Genomic DNA, 26018 nt, shown 5'->3' with positions numbered 1-26018 from the left:
TTGAATGTGGTGAAATTAATTCCTATACAGAACTGTATGTGTGTGCATTGTGATAATATGTGTGTGCGCCTCAGAGGTCTTCATTATTCAGTCGTATTTCTATTCTGCCCCTTAATCAGAATATGTATGACCCAGGGAGCTGGCGTGTTGTGTTGCCGCCAACAACAACAATACATCTGATGTTGTTCTGCCGTTGCTTTGCCGCCACACAAGTGGGACTCCGGCAGAAGCGTCTTGAAATCCAAACTAGCAAAACAAGTCACAAATGTGTTTTTCTTTGTGTGCTTACGTGTGTGTGTGTGTGTGTGTCTTGGTCCTTGAAATTCACCTGACTGAAGTGGATTAATGCGCGTGCTTTATCAGTGTCTCACCACCAGACTCGTTGTTTGTTTTTTTTTAAACCATCCAGCTCTTGTTTTCCTTCGCGACTCGCTTCTCCAGTCAAAAATCACACGAAACTCCAGCTGTGCTCAATAAATACACGAGACGGGCCTCCTGTGCTATAAAGGCAAAGCACAAAGCATGACTTAAAAGCCGACATAGTCAAATAGAATAAATGTAGAAGCTGCAAGCTCCCCGTACGCCATAATAAACTTGTGTGTGTTGCTCAGATTCCGCACAATTCAAGTTTTTGATGTATTTTTCTGACAAAGATATTCAAATGCAAGTGTTCCACACATCGTCTTTCTACTGTGGATCTTCGCAGTGACAAAGCAAAGGAGTATTATAGGGCCACAATGAAACGATGATTACTATGTGGAGGGGGGGGGGGGGGGGGGAAATCAGTTGTATATAATGACAGAAAAGTCATCATGTTAAGGGAATAAAGTATGTTCTTAAAAATGAAGACTATTACAACAAAAAAAAGTTTTAATCTTGCAAGACCAACGTTATAATAGTCATAAAGTTGGGATAAAAATATTAAAAGAAAAGCAATATTGGACTCATATGGGAATAAAGTTGTATTTTTCTCAAAGTTGTAATTTTACAAGAATGAAGGTGTAACACCCACGACCCTCGTGAGGATAAGCGGTTAAGAAAATGGGTGAATGGATGGAAGGTGTAACATTATGATAAAATATATATATTTTTTCAAATACGAGAAAGAAATGGTGGTGCTATTACGAGAATAAAGTCACATTTATTTCACGACAAAAAGTCCCAAATTTACTAGAATAAAATCTGAATTTTAGAAACATCAAGTTGTAATATTATAAGAAATAAATGCCTATACAACAATAAAGTTAGAATAGTCCATCCATCCATTAATTTTCTACCGCTTATCCGAGGTTAAAATAATATCAGACAAAATTATGAAGGCAGTAGTTTTTTTTTAAGAAAGAAATTGAAGAAGAGAATGAAAGAAAATAAGACATTATATTATAATAATACAATCTTGAATCTATAAAACTGTCTGCTGGCATGATTCACTCAAAACTTAACTTCAAAAATATTCACCTTTATTATCATAATATTTCCCCCCCTACTATATTTAAATGTTATTCCCGGCTTTATTATAATTCAAGAACTAGATTTTTTTTCTTGTAATATTGCAACTTTATTCCTTTAATAATACAATTTCTCTCAGACTATTGTCACTTTCTCGTAAAGTGTCACGCTTATTTTCACATCACCAACAACTCTTATAACAGCTACATTCTCATGAGATTGTGACTTGATTCTTTTCTTTATCTTTTCAGCACTGCGCTCATAGTCCTTTGTACAGCCTACATATTGCATGTCTTACATTTCATAATTAGTGTGTATTTAACATTTAAAGGCCTATCATCTGATCCAATCCATTGTTTGACTAAAAATGGGAGCTATTTTTAGTTTATAAGGACTGCTTCTCCACTTAGAGGAATTACTTCTTTTTTCCCGCTGTTAAATAATTGAACTTTCGAAGCCTTTTTTGATGGTCTATTATATGTATTTCAAATGTCTCATTTCCTGAAGGGAAAAAAAGCATGCTTCTCCATGATGAGAAGTTTCGGGTTGGTGCACTTTGTTGTTTGGACGCGGATATCAGAGTGCATTGTGCAATTGACAGTGTGTTAAATTACCATGTTTCACATTTTCTCTCCAGAGCCGCCTTCTCTGTCCGCTCAGCCTGAGCGGAAGATCTTTGCTCAGCTCGACAAAAATGTGGATATCCCCTGCTTGGCCACAGGTACGTTGCATGCGTGTCGTAGCGAAATATTTTTCAAGCATTCCCCTAAATGGGTCCAGGGTAGGTTTTTTGGGGGGTTGCTGCCCGAGTAAAATACTTTAATGTGTTTTATTGATTGTTAAGCAAGGACTCATTTGCTTGACAAAGGTCATTTTCAGTTTAATTATATCTCCCTGAGATTATTCTAGATGTTCTCTGAGTGGAGAAATAGGAAAATGCTTGCAAATTGCACAAATTTGAGTGTTAATGAAAGTCTGTGCAAAACAAAGAGAATTCTACATTTTGTATTTAAAACAAGCAAACTACATTGCCTTAAGAATGGCCCACTAGTAATGCTAACAGGAATGGAAAATCCCATTGACATGCTAACTTAAGCATCAATAGATGCGATTATACAACCTTAAAAGCAGCGGATATACAGTATAAGCACAAATGGTGGAACAACACACGTAGACCGATAATATAACAATACTTACAGGCATATATTCTTTATTCTCTACAAATAAATGACTACTATAACAGCAACTTACTGAGTAGTAGTACAGTATTTTCTTCTCCATTTGTGCTGCATGACTGTACAGTACTTCCTGCTGGCGGCACGGGCACACCAGAAGGAGCAGCACACTGAATTGGATTGCAGCATTAAATCATGATGCGCAAATTACTGTGCATAATACTTTACATTCTGTTTAATAATGTCATTCCCCAATGTTTTTATAAAGTACAAAATTTTAGAGTGCTAGTTTTCCTTCCCCTTCAAATACACATCTCAAGGCATCGTTGTATTTCAACAAGTCCCTCATTGTATGTCTGTGTTGTTTGTGAACACCATAAGTGCATTTAGCAGTGGGAGCAGATTAACACAGTGACACCAAAACCCATTGTCCATGACAGCTGCTAGAAAGTGGATTACATCAAGATGATTAAATGCGTCGGAGCGAGCGGGGTTTAAAAGAAAAAATAAATAAATCAACATTCTTGCGTCTGTCACACGCGGCGGCGAGCGAGTTTGACGTTCCTCGTCGATACTGCGCCGCTCTAATTAAAGAGGCTGAGAGCCGAAAAATATTTTTCACCTCTTTGCGGAAAGTTTGACACCGACGGATTGAGGCCAAAAATCAGGAATTCTTACCGTGGAACATACTCACACACACGCAAACAAATTAGTGTGGAGAGCCCAGCGTAATTACATTAGCCTCGTGCCCCTCACATTTGACATGCGTGTCAGGTAGGTTGGCGCTCATACTGTAGATATTTGCTGCTATAATTCATTCAGCGTGTTTTTCAGCTGCCCCCGCCACCCAGACAGTGGCTCCAATCAATATATTATTAGCAGTCATTATGTCCTCATACATATTAATAGCTGGAGAGAGCAGGGAAACAGATTGTAGGAGCTTTGGAGGGTTTGCACAGCTTGGGGAGGTCAAATGTTTTTTTAATAATTGTGTCCCAAGAGGATACGCTGGGTGTGGAGTGTTTGTGTGTTCAGAACTCAGGTCAAAGTTATAGGTGGAGCATGTGCATGTTTCTTTTAGCATCAATAAAATAGTACTAATTTGAAAAAGTTGACATTTGCTGATAATCCTGACGGTTGATGGAACTTTAAAGTCCCCTGTAAAACCAAAATACCATATTTTTCTCATTTATAATGTGCAATTTCCCCCCCCCCCCCCCCCCCCCCCCCACAAAAAAAAATAATCTTCAAATGAGAAAAAGTGCGTTTCATACATAGGTATAGTAAAAGTTTTAAAATTCTTTCACAGTAAAATGAGGTATCTGAGTACTTGTGTGTTTTAGAAAAGTCATTAATTAGTTTTAAATATACAGTGTTAAAACTAACACTCGGGTGCACGGCAATATTAAATACATTATTAAAGAACAAGTAAACCACTGTATTAAAAGTATTACTGACCAGAATTGATTAGAAAAACAGATTAGGAGAGGGTCACCACTAACATTTATTGCATTTACTGTAAATATATAAATGGATAAAAAGTCATGAATGTGAATTAAATATAGGAAGAAGAGTTTTCCTTATTGTTGGAATCAATTTTGGGAGTACGCATTATACTCGAGTGCGTATTATACACGAGAAATCACGGTAAATTCGTGCTGTAAATTTGACACACAGCAGAAGAGTGTTGTGAACAACCCTGCCAAATTTTCACGATTAAAATAATCGCCAAGCATCGTGGAAAAATCACGGCGTTGTCTCCGCTCTCAAATGCTGTGGGTGTGTCCAATGAATGCGCAGAAACCACGCCCCACTCAACTGTCAATCAAATACCGCTACTACTACCTGAAAAATGGAAGCTACTTCCTCTAGCAACTTTCTTATGCCTACACAATCCATACGTTTGAGCCAACAGAGCCAGATTCTCAATTTAAGTCAGTTATGTCATTGGGCAGCCGTTTTAGCCGCAACACAGAAATGGTGAAAAACAGTTTTAACACTTTATCTCCACAATTCAGTACTACATAATTCTTAGCCTTTGTGTTTTCAGCAGTTATCTTCAAACATATATTATGTATTCAGAAACAGTTCTATGAATTTACGCTACACTACATGGAGACAATTCTATTTCTTTGCAGTCTTTTAATCTTGCAACCACCATCAAAATATGTACCAAAACGATTAAAAAAAAAAAAAAACTGCAACATTGAGCCATTTGCATTTTTGCATAAAGTTACCTCCTACATGCTCAACAAAGGTCAACTCTGTGGAGCACGGTCACATTTTCCAAGTTGAGAAAAGTACTTGAGAACTCAACACGGGTCAAAAATGATATCACCAACACGGCCTCTACGTGGAGAAAATCCTCTTTTGCAGTACGGTATTTCAATCAGGCAGTCATGATCATATACTCTATGACAGATAATGCAAAAATTCAATACATTTGTACATAATCTTCCAAAGTAGGTATGCTAGTATTTGTATTTGAATTGCCAGTTTTACAGTAAAAATATAGATTTAACAATTGTAACTTCAACTGGAGTGTCAATAAACGACTTTAAGGAAGCAACATTCACTCTTACTCCTTGCTACTATGTTAGCCCCTTCGCAAGCTGTTGTTGTGATCATGTGGCCTCTGCACGCCGTTCCGGGCACCTCTGGATAGAAATGCTGGAGAGCAGCATGGAATGGACTGCTTGTATAAGAGGGGTAACATCAGAGATTTTAGATCCAGTCCGATCCGATCTGATCCTCGTTTTTTTTTTTTGCTGACATCAGACCGATTTCTGATCTAAAAGTTCGGATCGGGACACCCCTAGTCACAGTGGTACTGAACTTAACTGTTCTGGTGGTAATGTGGTTTTTAGACCATCAAGAATCCAAAATCTGATTAAATCCTGGACAAAATGCTAATGTCTCTCAGTCTTATGTCTCATAGTTATGTATTGTCGTGGAATTTCTTTGGCCAGCCTCATGTTGCAAAGAACACAGACCATTGGAACATGTTCAGAATGCTCATCATATACTAAAAAACATCTATAAAGTATATTTTTGAAGAAAATAAAGGTTTTTATATGAATAAAATGCTTCAAAAGCCTAAACACTTCGTGACCTCATCTTCCAGTTGACAAAGCGCAGCAATGTATCAATGTAATGTAGCCAGTTATTTAATGGGTGTTTAATGTCTAATGGCTGTTTAATGTCTAATTATACTGTATTTACAAATTCTAAAATAATAATAATAATTGTATTGAAGAAGCTCTGAAGAATGGTCAAAATTGTACAGTTTTGCTCACCAACATTTCCCAAGAGAAGATCAGATACCACTGTATTTTTGCACTGTATTTTTATTGTTAATATGTCAAAATGACTATTGAGTAAAAGAACATTACAAAGAGGTAGCCATGGTTTAAGAATTCTGAAAAATACAACCCCAATTCAATGAAGTTGGGACATTGTGTTAAACATAAATGAAAACAGAATACAATGATTTGCAAATCATGTTCAACCTATATTTAATTGAATACACTACAAAGACAAGATATTTAATGTTCAAACTGATAAACATTATTGCTTTTAGGGACTAATCATTAACTTAGAATTTTATGGCTGCAACACGTTCCAAAAAAGATGGGACACTCCAGTTGAAGTTCACTGTGCAACTAAACTCACATAACAAAAGAATTACACCTATTGAATGTTCAAATACATCACAGACTTATTTTCTTTCTTTGTTCTTGTTCCCGAAAATAGCTAACAGACAATGAATGAAAAACACCATTGACGAGCTAACAAAACTTAGCATTGAAGTTGTGGCATTTATAGCTCTGAAAATAATTAATATTGGAGCAGAAATGCTGCATAATCATATATAATATTAATAACTGAATTTAATTTTTATTATATTGCACTTTAAAAGTACAATTTGTTTATTATTTATTGAGATTATTTTTCTATTTTTTTATATACATATTTATAAATATATTTTTTGTTATTGGATTTATTGAATTTTTTTGTGGATTTCCAAATAGATTATTTTTTTATTATTGTAGTACCTTATTTTAAAGTTACTTCATGTAAACCGTTGGTTAATAATACATGGGTCATATTTTCTCATACCTACTGTTGCTAACTATATTGTTCTCTGTTGGAGTAATATCACTTCATCAAGCCTTTTCTAAAATTCCATACCGCAAAATAAGTATGTATGATTATTGCTGATAACCGATCGGACCGATATCGGTATCGGCCAAAATTCAAGGCTGCAACATCGGTATCGGATCGGAAGTGAAAAAGCTGGATCGGGACAACCCTAACTGTGACCTAACAATGGCGCAGTTTAAAAGTGGGACTGTTCACCTCGGATATTTTGGGACTTCCGGTAACAACGTGATAAAACAGAAGTGACCCAAACTAGACTTTTTATCGTTATTTATGAATCCATTTGTCCATATACAGTGCTTAACAAATGAATTAGACCAGCACAAAATGTAAAGTTTACGCCACAGCTGCCCAAATTAATAGCATCGGTAATTCCCAAGATTATTTTTGTATGTTTATGTAATGGATAATACATATAACTATGAAGAGGCTCTTTAACCCAAATGAGTATTTTAATGGTAGAGTATAATTTCTGTTATCTATGAATTTCATGTTTCGTGAAAAGAACAGTAAAGCGCTTCATTATTTATTTCTTGGCTTAAGATGTCACATTTGGGTCTAAAAAGTTGAATTGGGTTTCTAATTCTTGTTCTAAATATTATGATCTCATTGTAAAGCTTTTGCATTAAAGTGCTTCATGACGCTGGATGGTCTCTGAGACAAATACTTTCCATGGTCAAATAAACGCATGAAGCACTGTATATAAAGCCTAAGCCAGGGGTGGGCAAACTATGGCCTGCAGGCAACATACGGCCCGCTCTGTTCTTCATTCGGCCCCACCAACCATTTACTGAACATGATTAAAAGTCGTCTAACATTTGTTGCATTAATTTACCTGTTTTTCTCCCAAAATGTATGAATTTTAATGTATTTATTCATTTTGTATTGATTTATAGCATGAAATAATTGGTTAATTGGTTTATTGTAAAGAATTTAATAAAACCTTTTTTGCAGATGTGATTTATTTTTGCTATCAATGGTAATTTATGATTTGCTTGCGAGGGAATTGGATATCATATTGATGTAATGTGAAAATATTGACAAATTGCTTCATAGGCACACACCCACAAACACGCAAATTGTTTGTAGATTATGGTATGAATTGTAATGAAGGGGCAGGACATGATACGCTTTTGCCTTCTTCTGCACCTTCTCGAACTCATTCGTTTGTACTTTTATATGGACTGGGTCACTGGTGCCAAACTCAGGGCGCGGGGGCCAAATCCATCCCGCCACGTGATTTTATGTGGCCCGCAAAGGCAAAATCACTTCCGTGATTCTTGTTAAAATCTGTACCAAAATTTCAAATCCTCATATATCATAATTGATCATGTTGAGATATCGTAAGCATGTTTGTGTTACCAAACATTAATAATAGTTGAAAAACCCATTACGCTTGATTTCTGATTCCATTTTGTATGTAAATATGATGAGGCGATTAAAGGTTTTTATGGTTTCACAGTCATAACAGCCCTCTGAGGGAAACGGTAACTACAATGTGGCCCGCGGCAAAAATGAGTTTGACACCCTTGGACGAGGTGATATCCTTCTGTATAGAGACCTTTGTTGTTTGTTTGAACTATGTTTTGATTGTTCAAGATAAAGAGCAACCAATGAATCAATCTATCAATCAGTATAAAACATGTACACACCGCTGTTAAAATTGCAGGTTTTTGTGATGTAAAAAAATGTAACCAAGATAAATGTTTTCAAATCTTTTCACATTTTCCCACATTTTGTTTTGGTCCAATCAAACCAAGGTTGAACCTTTTGGTCACAATTACAAAATGTATATTTAGCACAAATGCAACACTGCACATCAGCATAATGCTAAAGGACTTTCTTCAGCTGGAACTGGCAGCTCAGTCAAGGCGGAGGAAATAATCAACAGTTCCAAATCACTGTCAATGTTAGCATAAAACCTTCAGGCTTCTGATACACAAAGGAAAATAAAATGTCAGGGGAAAAAAAAACTACTAGAATAATCTGAAATATATTTAAGCCTAATCAGCAACCACATGATTTCAGTTGTTTCTTTTCACTTACCCCCTCAAAATGATTTTTTTTCCAGTAGTGTTGTACAGGTTATCACACATTAATGGTGGAAAAAGAACAATTTTACATATTTTTAGATTAACATGTTATTCATGCACTGTATTAATTTTACCTCCTCTACAAAAGACTTGGCCCATCCGTCTGTTGTAAAACTCCAATGTGAACACTAAAGTTCGCCCACATCAGGTCTCAGCTATTGTTCTCCCTTTTGTGTTGCGGGTGCAGGTGTGCCCCCGCCCAGGATGGAGTGGTACAAGGACGCCGTCCCTCTGTCCAAGCTGGCCAACCCTCGCTACAAGGTCACCAGCGCAGCGGGTCTGACAGTGCGGCGAGTGCAGCCGGGAGACGGCGGGATATTCCAGTGCTTTGCCGGAAACGCCGGCGGAGAGACGCAAGCGCACGCGCAACTAATCGTCTCCGGTGGGTCCTCCGGTGTGTGATGACCGTAACCATGCTGTCATCTCACCGCTCCGTCTCCATTCACCCACCGCTGCATCGCTCCACGGTTAACGAGCGCTCACTCTGATTCCTCGAAATTTCCAGACTGCCCGACACAATCATAACAAGTGCTGCGAGCTCTCATTCTTTTAGACAGACAAAAAAGAAATCGCAGCATTTGCCTTGAAGCTCAAAATGTTTCTACAACTTAGTTTCATCTGTGGTCAATTCAGTTGATTAGATGTGATTTGGAATGGCACACAGCTGTCTATACAAGGTCCCACAATTGACAGTGCACGTCCAAGCACAAACCAAGCATGAAGTCAAAGGAACTGTCTGTAGCCGTATTAGACAAAACTGCCTCAAGGCAACGATCCGCAGAAGGGTACAGATTAAGTTCTGTTGCTTTGAATGTCCCAGTGAACACAGTTCTGAACCACCAGGAAATGTTTAGAGCTGTTCTAAACTGAGCCATCAAATTCCTGCGCCAGAGCGATTTTTGACCTCAGTCTGGCATGACGCGACAGTTCGTCTTTCAGCAGGACAGCGACTCTAAGCGCATAGCTAAGATATTGAAGCAGTGGCTTCAGGGCAACTGTGAATATAACTGAGTGACCCAACCAGAGCCCAGACTTGAATCCTATTGAAAATCTCTGTGTGCTGTGCACTGATGCTCCAATCCAACCCGATGGAGCCTGAGAGGTGCTGCAAAAAGGAATGGGCGAAACATCCCGGAGATACTGTAGGTGTGTCAGCCTTATGGCATCGTATTAAAAAAGGCTTGAGGCTGCAATTGCTGCCAAAAGTGCATCAACAAATTATTGACAAAGCCTGTGAATACTAATTTGCAAACATTTCCCCAAATCAATTTTCATGTTGATATTATGGGTTTTTTGTGTACAAGCTTTGGGGGGGTTGGGATCCATTTTGGAATAAGGCTGTAGCATAACAAAATGGAGAAATAGTGAGGGGCTGTGATTGAAGACTTTCCGAATGCACTGTACGTTCCTACTGCGTTTGTTATCGTCAGTCTCTGTGGACTGTAGTAAATGTTTGAGAATCATTCACCATAAATTCCCTGATCGCTCCACTCTGTAACATCATCACTGTGCAACGGCACCGCAACTTTCCTCTCGTCTTATTTGCTGCCCAACATCGCTCTCGCTGCGTTTCAGATGTGCCTCCCACCTTCACCGTGCGCCCATCTGACAAAACCGTAACTGAAGGGAACACAGCCTTGTTTATATGCCAGACAAGTGGTGCCCCGAAGCCTGCCATCACCTGGAAGAAAGGTAACATGGACATAAAGATACAGACGCACTTTGGGGCTGAGATATAAGTAGACCAAGTGCTCTTTGGGCCCGCCACACACCGAGGGACTTGGCCGAACCTGACTGAACTACTCGTGAAAACTAAGCGCAGAACCCAGCAGAGCGCGCAGTAGTTCAGTCACGTTCGGCCGCGTCACTCGCTGTGCGGTGGGCCTTAACGTCACCTCTCGGGAGCGGAGGCTAGTTAAGTGTCTCCCCCTCTGTGTTATAGGATCGCAGGTGTTAGCAAGCGGTTCCGTGCAGGTTGCCAGGTTCGCACTCTTGCAGTCGGGCAGCCTGCAGGTTCAGCCCGTCAGCTTCCAGGATTCGGGAGAATACACCTGCATCGCTTCCAACTCGGAGAGGACCATCAACGCCACGGCCACGCTCACTGTCTGGAGTACGTAAGACAGTAAACTTACTGGCACTAGCATTGCAAAAATTTTCCCAGTTTTCATGGGAGTTAATGGGAATTTAGTCAACTGAACGTTTTAGTACCAGTCAAATGACAGGAGCAAGTGTGTCCAGACTTAAGACTAGTACTGTAGTTTTGCTGTGTAATCTTAACTGATTAAGGCCAAATTCAAATGTTTACCTTAGTAAACGTTTTTCATTTTTCCTGATGTTTAAAAAAGTAAATATCCTACTTATTCAAGAAAAAAGTAAAATTTAACTATCAGTATTTTTTTTCAATATTTATAAATATTTACATGATTTGTTTTCTATTATTTGCTCACAAGTCCGCTTATGAAAAAATGTTTACCAAAATGTGTTTGCATACCTTATCCCAAATGACATAATTTAAAAAAGGTGGAGTACCCTAATAAAACCCACACCAGCACGATCCAAACAACCACAGGAAAGCCGCAGCCGGGATTTGAACCCCGAACCTCAAACGTGCTAACCACTACCGTGCTGCCCTCCACAAAGTTTTATTGAAGTTGTTTTACGACGTTTTGTGTAATTCCTAGCTACGTGATGAAAGTGTAAACTCCTTGGCAGAGGTAAAAAGAAAACGATGAAACGCCAACCCGTCGTTTGGATCGCCTTCACAGTAGCATACAGTGAATGTTTTCATGATTCATGCTTTATTGATAAACTGAAGGCGGGTGGGAATAGTTCCTTCCACCTGCTTTGAGAAAGTTAGGTAGAAATAAATGCAAGTAAAATTGTTTTTATATGAAAAACTTTGAGGGGTGACGTCCTTGGCGGAGGAGCAGCTACGTGAAATCCTTCAATATTATTTGCCCAACAGACGCGGAACACTAATTAAGCCATCGCTGTCGGGCGGCATTAGTTCAGCATCGCAAACAGCCGCGCGATTGCCGATCGATGTCACAGGCAGATGCGATGACAAATAAATCATGTGATTGGCCGGGCAGGAGGACGACTGAGTGGCCGCTAAAGGTATCGATCGGCTCATTTTTACATTTATTCCGCCAGCTTCACATTAAATACCGCTGGATTCGATTAGGGCCGCGGCCTGTGGGATGCTCGCCGTCAGTGCCTCTTTGCCGGGTGATTCATCTAAATCACGCGCGTCCGCAGTGAATGAGCCAGTGACGTCCTCACAGATGCCCTCACCAGTGTGCATTTTTATTCACTTTTCATGAGTGGAAATTAATTCGATGTGCTCAGCACTTTTGAGACAACGACAGGCACGGGGGGTGTCTGTTTCTAGTAGATAAAGCATGTCCTTGTACCGTTTTGCTCCACTGGTTCCTGGCTCAAATGGTAACTAATTGATTTTTCACCAGTCAGGAGCAGTCTTGCGTACACATTTGGAAGAACATAGCATCATGTTTAACAAATGTAATTCAAGCCTTGCTCATTTGCCACTTTTGTGTTTGTGTGTGCTCATCCTATCTTCTATGTAATCCTAAAAAGCAGAGCTTCTCAAACTTTCAAACCAAGAACCACCTAAAAAATATGCTTAGCCCTCCAAGTATGACCAACAAGGTCGATGTTTTTTTTTTTTTTCCTAAAAAGTATATTTAATATTGTTGTAAACCACTGTAACGTTATGCACAGTTTGGACATAAACAGTGAAATTAATCTTTCAATTAAAATGTATTGGACATGAAAGTTAAATGAAATGTGTACCAAAATACATTTTTTAAAACACAGTTCATAAAGCTTAAATGCAACTATATTGAACTTCAACGTTAAATACAACTGAATGATACTTAAGCAGTGATTCTTTCGTGTACCACTAATGGAATCACTGGTATAAAGTATCAAATGTGATCCCCCCCCAAGTGAAAGCTTTGGTTATCCTTAAAATAACACATGACTTTGGTCGATTGGAGAGGTTCACCCTGGGCTGGAAACACTGGGTTTGCCAGCCAATTGCAGCGCACATACTGGCTAGACCATCAACTATTCACACTCACGTTGACATTTATTGTAAACAGTAAAATTCAGAATTTTGTTTTTCGTTTTTTGTTTAGTTTTTAATATATCCGACCCAGGCCTATTTTGTATTTGGATATAAATTAGCATTATCAAATTCAAGCGCGGTCTGGACGCACCGGCAAACGTCACGGGTGTTCGACGAAACCGACACGCCGCAAATGCAACGAAGGAGCAGGAAACAGTCAGCGGTGAAAAGATAAGGAAATGTCACTCACATTCACACCTATAAACAATTAAGAGTCCTAAATGAACCGAACATGCGTGATTTCCACACAGGACATTTAGTTGTATTCAACTTTTAAGTGTGATACATTTGCAATTAATCCTTTTTTTTTTTGTCAAACATTTCATTTCAAACATTTATTTTAGTATAATTTGTAATGGACTTAAAGTATGCGCAGTGCATTTTAATTTGGTAATTATTTAAATACTGTTTTTAAATTTTCCTATATTTAAGTGCCATGTTAATGTTCAAACTGTGCATAATGTTACAGGGCCTTCAAATAATATTAAATGTACTTTTTCAGACTAAAGCTTCCGTCCCGTTTTTGAGGAACATTGAGGCCGAAACTGCTACTTTGTTTTAATGTTGGTCATAATGGTAGTACTTAGTGTAAACAGTTCGAGAACCACTGTATTAGATTATTGTTTTACTCCCAGGTCTAATCATGATGTTGTTTTCCAGGTCGCACCGTCGTCTCTGTGCCCCCGTCTGACCTGCGTGTAATCAAAGGCACCACGGCTTTTTTGGCCTGCAACGCTACACATGACCCCAGAGTCGATGTCAGGTACCGGCTCGCTCATTTGATAGTGGAAGTTTATTTAGTTTAATGACTGCAGTCCATTCTATATGCAGGAGTCTTTCAAATCAATGTGAGCATGTGTACCGCCTCATCCCTGTTTCAGCTTCAAGTGGGATCGAGGCGGCGCAACCGTCCTAACCATCAGCGGGGGGCGTGTCTCTGTAGGCCAGGGCTCCCTCACCATTGGCCAAACGTGGTCAGGTGACATCGGGGATTACACCTGCACTGTGACCTCGCAGGCCGGCAACGATTCCCGCTCCGCACGTCTGGAAGTCATGTAAGTCGGAGACACTCATCCAGACAGTGATGACTGCCTCAACCGAATTCTGCTTGGACATAACAATTTACAAAATTAGGCGGTAAAAAGAGGTTTTTAAGCAAACCAATCTAGTTGTCAAATCCTTAATTACAAAAAAGGAAGCCTTGAATTAGAAACTACATTGAGACGGAAACAGACTGTTTTATTGCTTTGGCCAATGAGAATGCGGCAATAGTAGAGCCGTGCCAAGATGAGCACATGCCGTTTAGTGGAACGGGGCATAAAGTTATTTTTACATTACCACTCAAAAATAAATGAAATTAAAACAGCAAGCAGTGATGAACTGGCGCTGGCACCCTCTTTTTCATGTTGAATCCTCAAATTGCTCATAAAATGTTGCTGCCATGCTCCACCCATTGATGGTCCCCCTTTTTATGGAACACTTCTCAGCCTCCCTTTTAAGGTCTATTCAGGGATTCTGGAGAAGACGGTGCGTCGGGAAATCAGTTCAAGAGCAGTGTGGTTTTCGTACTGGCCATGGAACAGTGGACCAGCTCGTGGTGAAGGAGTTGAGCCGGAACGGGAAGCTCTCGAGTTACCGGTCGATCTACGTTCCAACCCCAACCTATGGTCACGAGTTGTGGGTCATGACCGAAAGGACAAGATTGTGGATACAAGCGCCCAAAACAGATATGGTGGTTGGATCATCTTGTTAGGATGCCTCCTGGACGCCTCCCTAGTGAGATGTTCCAGGAACGTCCCACCTGGAGGAGACCCCGGGGACGACCCAAGACACGCTGGAGAGACTATGTCTGGAAACGGCTCTGGTTTCCCCACTGAAGTGGCTAGGGAGCTGCTGCCCCCGCAACCCGACCCCGGATAAGCGGAGGAAGATGGATGGATGGATCCTCTTCCCAGATTTGATGGCCTAGGGGAAAAAAGCTCATCTCTCTCGGGCCCGATTGGGGATCATGTGGGCGAATTCCTATGGAGTTTGCCGTCTCCACATACAACCCCATTTCCAATGAAGTTGGGACGTTGTGTTAAACATAAATAAAAACAGAATACAATGATTTGCAAATCATGTTCGACCTATATTTAATTGAATACACTACAAAGACAAGATATTTAATGTTCAAACTGATCAACTTTATTGATTTTAGCAAATAATCATTAACTTAGAATTTTATGGCTGCAACAAAAAGACTGAGAAAGTTGAGGAATGCTCATCAAACAACTGTTTGGAACATCCCACAGGTGAACAGGCTAATTGGGAACAGGTGGGTGCCATGATTGGGTATAAAAGGAGCTTCACTGAATTGCTCAGTCATTCATAAGCAAAGATGGGGCGAGGTTCACCTTTTTCTGAGCAAGTGCATGAGAAAATAGTCAAACAGTTTAAGGACAATGTTCCTCAACCTACAATTGGAAGGAATTTAGGGATTTCATCATATACGGTCCATAATATCATCAAAGGGTTCAGATAATCTGGAGAAATCACTGCATGTAAGAGGCAAGGCCGAAAACCACCATTGAATGCCCGTGACCTTCGATCCCTCAGGCGGCACTGCATCAAAAACGACATCAATGTGTATAGGATATCACCACATGGGCTCAGGAACACTTCAGAAAACCAATGTCAGTAAATACAGTTTGGCGCTACATCCGTAAATCCAACTTGAAACTCTACTATGCAAAGAAAAAGCCATTGATCAACAACACCCAGAAACGCCGCTGGCTTCTCTGGGCCCGAGCTCATCTAAGATGGACTGATGCGAAGTGGAAAAGTGTTCTGTGGTCCGACAAGTCCACATTTGAAATTGTTTTTGGAAATTGTGGACGTTGTGTCCTCTGGGCCAAAGAGGAAAAGAACCATCTGGACTGTTATGGACTCAAAGTTCAAAAGCCAGCATCTGTGATGGTATGGCGCTGTGTTAGTGCCAATGGCATTGGTAATTTACACATCTGTGAAGGCACCATTAATGCTGAAAGGTACAAACAGGTTTTGGAAAAACATATGCTGCCATCCAAGCGACGTCTTTTTCATGGACGCCCCTGCTTATTTCAGCAAGACAATGCCAAACCACATTCTGCACGTGTTACAACAGCGTGGCTTCGTAGTAAAAGAGTGCGGGTACTAGACTGGCCTGCCTGCAGTCCAGACCCGTCTCCCATTGAAAATGTGTGGTGCATTATGAAGCATAAAATACGACAATGGAGACCCCGGACTGTTGAACAGCTGAAGCTGTACATCAAGCAAGAATGGGAAATAATTCCACCTACAAAGCTTCAACAATTAGTGTCCTCAGTTCCCAAACATTTATTGAATGTTGTTCAAAGAAAAGGTGATGTAACACAGTGGTAAACATGACCCTGTCCCAACTTTTTGGAACGTGTTGCAGCCATAAAATTCTAAGGTAATGACAATAAACAAACAAAGTTTATCAGTTTGAACATTAAATATCTTGTCTTTGTTGCATATTCAATTAAATATAGGTCGAACATGATTTGCAAATCATTGTATTCTGTTTTTATTTATGTTTAACACAACGTCCCAACTTCATTGGAATTGGGGTTATAATATAAGACTGCAGACTATGTGTGTTTATTGGTAGTTTAGTATTGTATTAGTCTGTTTATTATTTATTTATTTTGTTAGTAGTGTTTATTTGTCTTCAGTAGATGACGCACCCAAACTAATTGGGGCACCCCATCTATTACAATGCAGTAACAACAATTTTTAGTCCCTGCTTTCCTTTGGACAGTGACCATGTGCTAAAGTAGAGAATGTGTTATGATCAAATAAGCCTCTTTTTTTCCGCCCTGCTAATTATACTCAATTATTACGTCCACAGGAAGCACGGTGAGCTACTGGTTAGCGCATTTGCCATACGGTTCTGAGTTCAAATCTCCGACCCGCTACGTTCTAAAACAGGGATGTTAGCTTAATTGAATATTCAAACTGTCCCCAGAATAAACACTTTGTAACATAGCTCTGGGTCAAATAGAAATAAAAAGGGGTTATCTTGTTTAATTTGTCATCTGTGTTAGTATTTGCTTCATGTGCAAATGTGTCGCAAAGTATGTGTCCCCACTCGCCCCCAACTCGTCACTAATATTAAATCACGTATGCATATTTCACCCACCACACCTCATTAAAGGCTCTGTGAGAAAACGCTCGCAGGTAGGGGCTATTATATATTAATAAGCACTTGTATGATGTATTTATAAACGATACTTATGCTATATTAATACAATTGCAGGGCAGGAGAGCGAGCGAGCGGGCGGGAACTCGGGTCCGCGTGCTTCGGACCGATAGTGAGCGGAGAGGTTACGTGTCAAGCGGAGTGGCTCCGTGTTTATGCCTATAAAAAAAAACACGGACGGTCAATTAGGGATTTGGCGCGTGTGTAAGAGTGACATTCTCGTTAGCTCGCTATCATCGGGTCACGGAGGCTAACAGACGCTGGCGGCTGAGGAGACAGACTAATTACCAGCAGGTTATTGGTGCAACTCTCACAAGGCCCATCCATGTGTTTGTCACTCCCGGTGTGTGTGTGTGTGTGTGTGCGTGCGCGCGCATGTGTGTGCGTGGCCTCTGCGGAGGTAAGCGCGCCAACATTTTCTATGCTCATCCATTAATTAATGCCGTCATGTCAGCTGTGAGAAGAAAACATCAATCTCATTTCCCCTCGTCCTTCTTTCTCTTCCTCGTATCCTCTCGGAGCGTCGCCACCTTTTAACATCACCTTCATCCGTCTGCCATCATCATCCTCACACTTAATTCAATATTAAAATATGGAACGACTCGTAAGCGACAACAAAAAGAGACAGGTTCATATCTTAAGGCTGGCGTTGATGTTGAGAGGGTAACGCCAGGGCATAGCGGGAAACCGCAAGCATTTATCTATCCATTTTTGATAGTGCTTTTCCGCATTAGGGTCACGGGTGACTCACGCAAATCTTCAGCAAACCTACAAATGAATGTTTTTGGAATGTGGGAGGAAGCTGGAGTACCTGGTGAAAAAAAAAAAACACTCGTGGGAAGAAATGTCAAACTCCACACAGGAATGCCGGAGCCGAGATTTGAAACCCGAACCTCGGACTGTGAGGCAGACGATAATCCAATAGTACAGTTTTCGTGTTCGTTAATTGACTGTTGTCCCATTTCATGTCCCAGGCTGGGCCAACCTGTTGACCACACACGAGGATTTGCTATTTAACATTTATGAGCAATCCAAGCAGATCAGACGGGAAAAGTCACTCTTAAACTTCCAATCCCAGAGGATAATCGCTCACGATAATCTTTCAGAGAAATCTACTGTAGGTCTTAACTGTAGCTGCAGTTTTTTTTTTTTTTTTTTTCTATCCATCCATCCATACGCTGTACCGCTTTATCCTCACAAGGGTCGTGGGCGTGCTGGAGCCTCTCCCAGCTATCTCCGGGTGAGGGGCGGGGTACGCCCTGAATCGGTCGCCAGCCAATCGCAGGGCACATAGAAACAAACAACCACCTAGGGGCAATTTAGAGTCTTCAATCAACCTACCATGCATGTTTTTGGAATGTGGGAGGAAACCGGAGTGCCCGGAGAAAACCCACACCGGCACGGGGAGAACATTCAAACTCCACACAGGCAGGGGCGGGATTTGAACCCTGGTCCTCAGAACTGTGAGGCAGATGTGCTAACCAGTCGTGTCGCCTTATTTTTTTTTTTTTATATATTTAATTTAATTGTATTTATTTTTTATTATTATTGGAGGCCACTGATTTGAGCCCAGAAGTTTGTTAAATTTGTTTGTATCCAATTCAAGGCTCCTATCTGTTGTGTGGTGACCTGTATTCAATGCAGTGTATCCAGTATCTCACAAAATTGAGTAGACCCTTCACATTTTTGTAGATATAGCTTTTTACAGGACAACACTAAAGAAATCATACTTTGCTACAAGGTGAAGTAGCAAGTGTACCGCTTGTATAACAGTTTACATCTACTGTCCTCTCAAAATAACAAACATTAATGTCTAAATGGCTGGCAACAAAAGGGAGCACACCCCTAAATGAAAATGTTCCAATTGGGACAAATTAGCCTTTTTCCCTCTTTGGTGTCATGTGAATCATTGGTCAATCGCCATCTCATGTTGTACTCCTATAATGAGTTACATGACAAGGCATAAGGAAAATGCTTTATTGGGCCTAATTAGAACATTTTCACCTAGCTGTCTAGTCACTTTTGTTGCTTGTGTTTTATACGTTAATGGCGTTGTGTTGAGTAATTTAGAGGGGACAGTAAATTTATACTGTCGTAGAAGCTGGACACCGACTGCTTCACTTTGTAGCAAAGTGTCATTTATTCAGTGTTGTCACTGTATTTACAAAAATGTGAGGGGTGTACTCACTTTTGTGATCTACACTAAGTCAATGTCGGCCATTCTCTGTGTAAAAGTAAGAGTTTACAACCAGTATTTTGGTTTCTCTGTCTGGTGCACAGCGAGCTGCCACATTCTCCTCGCTCCCTGGCGGCGCGTCTCAACGACTCCGACTCGCGCTCGGTGCTGCTCTCCTGGCTGCGTCCGTTCGACGGCAACGCTCCGCTTCTCTACTATCTGTTGGAGCTCTCGGAAAACAGTACGTATACGTATGTGTGTGGGGATGTGGGGGCGGGGGGCCTAATTTATAGCCCCCATAGCGGCAAACAGCTGTTCGCTCGCTGTCTAGCGGGCACTGACGTGCGCTCATTTACAAGGCAGACATATGGGGAATAGTGTTGCCGCGTAAATGTACGTCCAGGTCCTCTATAAATAAATTCTCATGCCCCCTCTTCCCGCCTGCCTCGTCCTCTCTCTCTCTCTCTCTCTGTCTCTCTCACTCTCTCGCTCTCTCTCGCCCCTCTGCCAGCGCAGATGTTTGAAGCAGCAGGCTGCGTCCCTTTCAGATGGCACACAGAGGGGAAAGAGGGATTGAGCAAAAGAATGACAAGATGGCTACACTGACTTCCTCTCTCCTTCTGTTATGTGCATAGACAACCACTTTGCACCCAACTTCGATAAAAGTTCAACACTTAAACTCAGCGCTTAACCATGGGCGCTTGAAATCATTGAAAAGTACTTACATTTTGGGAAAAAAGCGCTTGAAATTATATTTCTTAAAGACTGTATTTCCTCTAATAAGCGCCTCTCCCCGACTCGACAACTCCCTTTCCCCTCAGAAAAAATACAAAACAGGTAGTAGGCGGAAATGATCCCTGTTCATAGAGCCTACTGTTCACACACTGTTGAATGCTGAGCCTATTTGAACTCCGTCGCTAACCAAAGAAGCAGCACCTCGCAACTCTGGTAAAAAGTCTTTCAGATGAGCTAAAGTGTGGAGTCTCATCACACATTGCTTCGAATTGCAGTCGAGTCTGACATGCGAATCACTCTACGACGTTGCGTGATTGTCCATGTCAATGTTCCAGGGAGTAAGTGCATTCAGATTAGTTCCCTCCGGCCTAAACCTAATACTAACCTCTCCAATCGTACTTTTATTTTATGTTAAACTCACTTATATATTATTCTAAGCATCATTATTTATAGAAAAAAAAAAAAAGAAAAAATTATTTAAAAAAAATATATAGATTAATAATAAAATTATAAAACTGTTATAACATTTTGGAAATATATAATTTTAATAAACGCTTTACCCCTAATAGACACCTGGTTCTCTCTACAGTTAAGTAAATCACCCTTGGTCACTATATGAGGAAATAAGCTATAAAATTGTTCATTTATTAGATCTAAAATATATGAAAAAAAATAGTACATAACGTGCATAAACTTCTACCTAAACTGATATTTTTTAATTGTATCTCTACTAATAAAAATGATACTGTAGATCTATTAATTTTTACAGTATTTATTTGATGTAATGTATTTATTTTATTGATTTTTCTATTTAAAATGTACACATTTATAAAGTTAGATAAATATTATAAAGCCATATAGTCAGCAAAATAATTATCGTCCATTGTTGTTACTTTTGATTTCAATATTACTTACACCGGGCGGCACGGTGTCCGACTGGTTAGAGCGTCTGCCTCACAGTTCTGAGGACCGGGGTTCAATCCCCATCCATCCATTTTCTGAGCCGCTTCTCCTCACTAGGGTCGCGGGCGTGCTGGAGCCTATCCCAGCTGTCATCAGGCAGGAGGCGGGACACACCCAGCTGTCATCAGGCAGGAGGCGGGATACACCCTGAACTGGTTGCCAGCCAATCGCAGGGCACACAGAAACAAACAACCATTCGCGCTCACAGTCATGCCTACGGGCAATTTAGAGTCTCCAATTCATGCATGTTTTTGGGATGTGGGAGGAAACCGGAGTACCTGGAGAAAACCCACGCAGGCACGGGGAGAACATGCAAACTCCACACAGGCAGGGCCGGGGATTAAACCCGGGTCCTCAGAACTGTGAGGCTGACGCTCTAACCAGTCGGCCACCGTGCCGCCGGGTTCAATCCCCGTTCACAGCAAAATATCAAAATATCTTCATTGGAGAAGAAAAGTGAAGGCGAGAAAAACAAAGAAAGCCTGCAGACGTTCAGGGATGGACAAAAGTTGTTTTGTTATGTTGTCTGTGTGTGAGTAAACCCACGCGCATTTGTGACACAGTAGATGCTTTGGATTGCTCGCTAGTAATGCTCGTGTTTAGACATCACACAATGGCTTTGTTTTCATACACTCCCGCATTACGCCTGTCATTCACATAAATACACGTGTGGCCAGTGAGATGTGAGTAGCGCATCTGTCGCTCGCATCTTAAAGTGTAAGTATAAAATGATAAGCTGGCGACAATATACAGGTATATACATCAACATCTGGTCAACGCTCATGATTTTTTTTGTGTTGCTTCAAGAGATGAAACGAAGGGACAATTTCCCATCGTGAGCAAATTGATCACAATTTCACTAGAAGTAACACGTCGTCAAAACAAAAACCACAGATACGTGTCCCGAAAGCATTGCGACGCAACTCATTTTGAATACGCAAAATATAAACTCAGCAAACCCATGTATATGTTTTTGACATTCAAAATTGTAAATGGCAAAACCCAAGGTGAATGTTCAAAAGACTACACGAAATATACTTTAAATAATTAAGACAAAACTGAGATGTTTAACAGATTAATCCCGTTTCCATTCCCTTCCATAGGGCCAAATGAAGTTTAAACTCTACATCTGGAAGAGAGTCTCCCACTCTGACTGTCTCTGCGAGGGGGTTTCAAATTTGATTTTGAACTTCAAACAGCAAAGCTAACCTTTTTGAAATGTTATCATGGTATATGGGTAAACATTGAACTGTTTCATCCCTAATTGCTTCCTAGGATTGATTCCATGACTCTTTCATTTAGTTCCGCATCTTGTCTCCCTCGTGTTTCCAGACTCTCCGTGGAAGGTCTACCTGTCCGAGGTAGACCCCACCGTGACCAACATGTCGGTGGGCGGACTCACGCCTGCCCGGACCTATCAGTTCCGACTTTGCGCTGTCAATCATGTGGGACGGGGTCAGTACAGCGCAGAGACGCAGCGGTAAGAGCAACTTATTTATCATTTAGCGGCATGGGCGATATTCAACAAACCCTACCGTTTTATGGGGTGTTTTGTTGAAACCATCAAACCAATTTACTACCCCGGAACATGCTGTGCTTCCTGCGACACAGAGATTTTGCTGCAAACTGAACGACAGTCAAAAGGCAGGATTATGATAGCCATGCCCATAGAGTGGACATACTCTAGTCTCGTTCGTGTGCGTGCATGTGTGTTGCCAAAAGAGATTGCTACGGGGGATTGCAACTGGAATGCTTTCTAATTTGAAGGTTTGTTGTTCAAAATCCATTTGCTTGAGTAGCTGGCTTTTCTATTCTAAAGTCCTTGTTGTGAATCTGTGTTATTTCCCTGCCAGTAGCAGGGAATTTAATAGCGGGCGGGAAAACAACGTGAGCGAGGTTTTTGCTAAAGTGGGAGAGTGGGTTTGGCCTTAAAGCGCATCCATTGTTGTGCAGGTGTTTGGCGGAGGTGTGGTTTGCAATAGTGCTTCTGAGTACACACACACACAAGCACGCGCACAATACAATACCACAGATGTGGCCATTGACAGATGCCAGATGTCGCTCCTCCAAATCTTATCTCTGCAAGGGAGCTGCTGCCAGTTGTAATTATAGAGTATTATATATAACGCATGTTGTGAGTGCATTCATTGAATGACCGAAACTGATCCGAGTTAAAGCAAACATATTGTGCATTTTATTTTTCACATTTTAAAACAGTTTTCGGGTGTTTTAATAACATGTCTTTGACATTTGTTCATCCAAATACCAAGAGTATCAAGAAATATAGTGCACTTTACACACTTGTTACTTCCACACCCGCAGCTCTGATTAAATGTTGGCTTTGATGAAGTGTTAATGAATGAATGGAACACAACTAAACAAAAATACAAAAAGAAAACACTTGCAAGGAGCATGGAGAAGATGTTAACACTGAGCTAACCCTGCGGTAAATCATATGGCCAATCGGAGGCCGAGTCAGCGCTCCTGACATCACTCACTAGGCCACGCCCACTCAAAGGCACAAGTCAACACACAAAGGTTCTCAAACTTTTTACACCAAGTACCACGCAAAAAAAAAATGCTTCTCCAAGTACCACCACAATGACTAACAATGAAATACACTAAAACCGCACACTAAAAAGGATGTTTATTATTATTGTAAGCCACTATAACATTATGCACAGTTTGAACATTACCACTGTGCTTAAAAATAGGAAAATAAATAACTGTACTTAAACAATGATTCAAGTCAAATGTATTGCACACAAATGTTAAATAAAATACAATTTAAAAAACTAAATAAATGTTTCAAAAGAAACAATTCTGCTCATTTACTAAAGTTCAAAGTTAAATACAAATGTACTTTAAAAAATGTCCTGTACTGGATTGGGAGAAGAAAAAAAATTGAAGCCACTGCAACATGATACGTAGTTTCAGTTTCTGTTCAGCGATTATTTCGTGTACCACTAGAGGGCGTGGTGCGAGAAGCTACTCGCACTCCTGCTGTGAGTGTGGGTGACGATTAGTTTAATTTCACTTTGCAAAACCACTTTATTCTCTACGTTCCCTTTTATTGTGGTTTATATTATAATTTACAGTCTTTTTCTTTATTAAAAATGTAACAAAAACAGTAGTGTGTTTGTATGCTGGAACATTTGAGCATTTGAAATCATTTCGATGGGTAACATGATTTGGTGATGTAACTCATCACACTAGTAAGTCAAGGTACCTTTTAGGGCTCCAATTATTTTAATAATGAATTCATGTGTCGATTATTTTTTGGGGAATAATCGATGTATCGGATTATTAAAAAAAAAAAATCTATTCCCGTCCCTTTGTTAAAAAAGAGGAGATTATTTCCGATTGACAGTGCAGAAAATGCACAACATTAAGATTCAGTTTGGTGTTTATTTTCTATCAGAAAATAGGCAACAATTTTGAATGTTGTTTTCCAAAGTAACATCAGATGTTTGCAAATGTATTATTTTGATTAAACACCAAGATAATGAGTCTGCTTTCACAGAGAACTACAGAAATCGAAGAATATTTTCTGTTGAGATCTTGAAATTCGATTTGATTAATTGTCGCACCTCCGGTACTACTGTAGTCTCCGTTTGCAAGCATATTGGTCGGGCAACATCACTTTTAATTTCGTTCTACTTTGCGGTAACTTGTGCAGACGTGTCCTTTGTTTGTTTATTGCCAATCTTCAGTAGTTCCTTCCCGTCTACGTGTGCGTCGTTTCCGGCAGCCAGCGGGCCACCTGCTCCTCAGCACAAAGTAGGTTGTTAGACGCACGAGAGAACAGAGTGTATTGATCCTCCCCAAATGAGAGGCTGGCAGGCGGACAAGTCATCAGTGGTCAGCGTATCAGAGCAGATGGACAGGGCTCTTCATCAGCGTTCGCCTCGTATGTGACCGCACGCGCGATGCTTTTAATCTCCTCCACGTCAGCTGGCAGGAGACAGCGCAGGCGCGCGAGTGCCCAAAAAGGAGCTCGGTGCGCTCGGGAGGAACGAGGGGCTCCGTGCTCCCTGCAGCTCCAAGCTTGAGGCGTGACCAATTGCGTCGGTGTGGCCAAAGTGGGAAAAGTGGCTTGTGATATTGATGACAGAAAGGCTTATTCAAAAAACGGCATGTATTTTGTTCACAATGTAAAACACCTCACAGGTGTCTTGATAACCTGACTTTTTGCCAAGCGGGTTCAACATTTAAAAGCTAGGTTTGTCTATCTGGAATTAAAATTGTAGATATCAACAATTTCGTTGTGGCTAGTCGGAATTACATTTTGAAAAGTTTGGAATTTTCATTCAAGAAATGTAACTTTACAGTTAGTAGCAGTTTGGCAAATAGTGAACAATTCAAGCTGTTTCTTGCCACTCCCAGTTGAAGTTTACTGTCAAACTAAACATAACACAAGATAATTATACCTTGTTTATTTAAGACAACCACATATTAGGCTTTCAGTAAGATGGCTAAACGCTAACGTAAATTACCATCTATGATTTCACATCAACACGTACAATGCCAAAAGGGCTTATGCGCAACTAACTTCCGTGTTCAACAAAACGGGAAAGCACGAAAAGCAACTGTCGAAATATGAAATGTCTATACTGTCTTTTGTTTAACTCAAGATGTCGCCACAAGCTACCAAAGATGACCATCGCCGATGTTTTGGCTTCGTTCGTGTTTACATACAGTATATCATATCATGTTTGTATCAATAAATGATATACATGTATATAACTTTTGTCTGAAGACACCAGCCATAAAGGAAACAACATTTGAGCAAGTAGAAATATCCCCAAATGTTTCAGGTAGTGTTGTTAGTAAGACTGTTATTCTGGGAAAGCGTCAGCTTATACTCGCCGTG

General features: G+C 40.5%; 1 protein-coding gene across 1 annotated transcript in view; it reads left to right on the top strand.

Moving 5' to 3' along the window:
- The window catches only part of sdk1b (sidekick cell adhesion molecule 1b), a 277239-nt gene that overhangs the window by 177736 nt on the left and 73485 nt on the right, over nucleotides 1-26018 (top strand). The window contains 8 exon segments of the mRNA XM_061771792.1: nucleotides 2087-2170; nucleotides 9066-9260; nucleotides 10454-10570; nucleotides 10821-10988; nucleotides 13689-13791; nucleotides 13910-14083; nucleotides 19552-19688; nucleotides 22478-22625. Coding sequence (XP_061627776.1) covers nucleotides 2087-2170; nucleotides 9066-9260; nucleotides 10454-10570; nucleotides 10821-10988; nucleotides 13689-13791; nucleotides 13910-14083; nucleotides 19552-19688; nucleotides 22478-22625 — 1126 coding nt within the window.

This window comes from Phyllopteryx taeniolatus, chromosome 4 (genome assembly GCF_024500385.1).
Source record: "Phyllopteryx taeniolatus isolate TA_2022b chromosome 4, UOR_Ptae_1.2, whole genome shotgun sequence".
NCBI classification, from domain to species: domain Eukaryota; kingdom Metazoa; phylum Chordata; class Actinopteri; order Syngnathiformes; family Syngnathidae; genus Phyllopteryx; species Phyllopteryx taeniolatus.
This window is presented reverse-complemented; position numbering and strand designations above follow the sequence as displayed.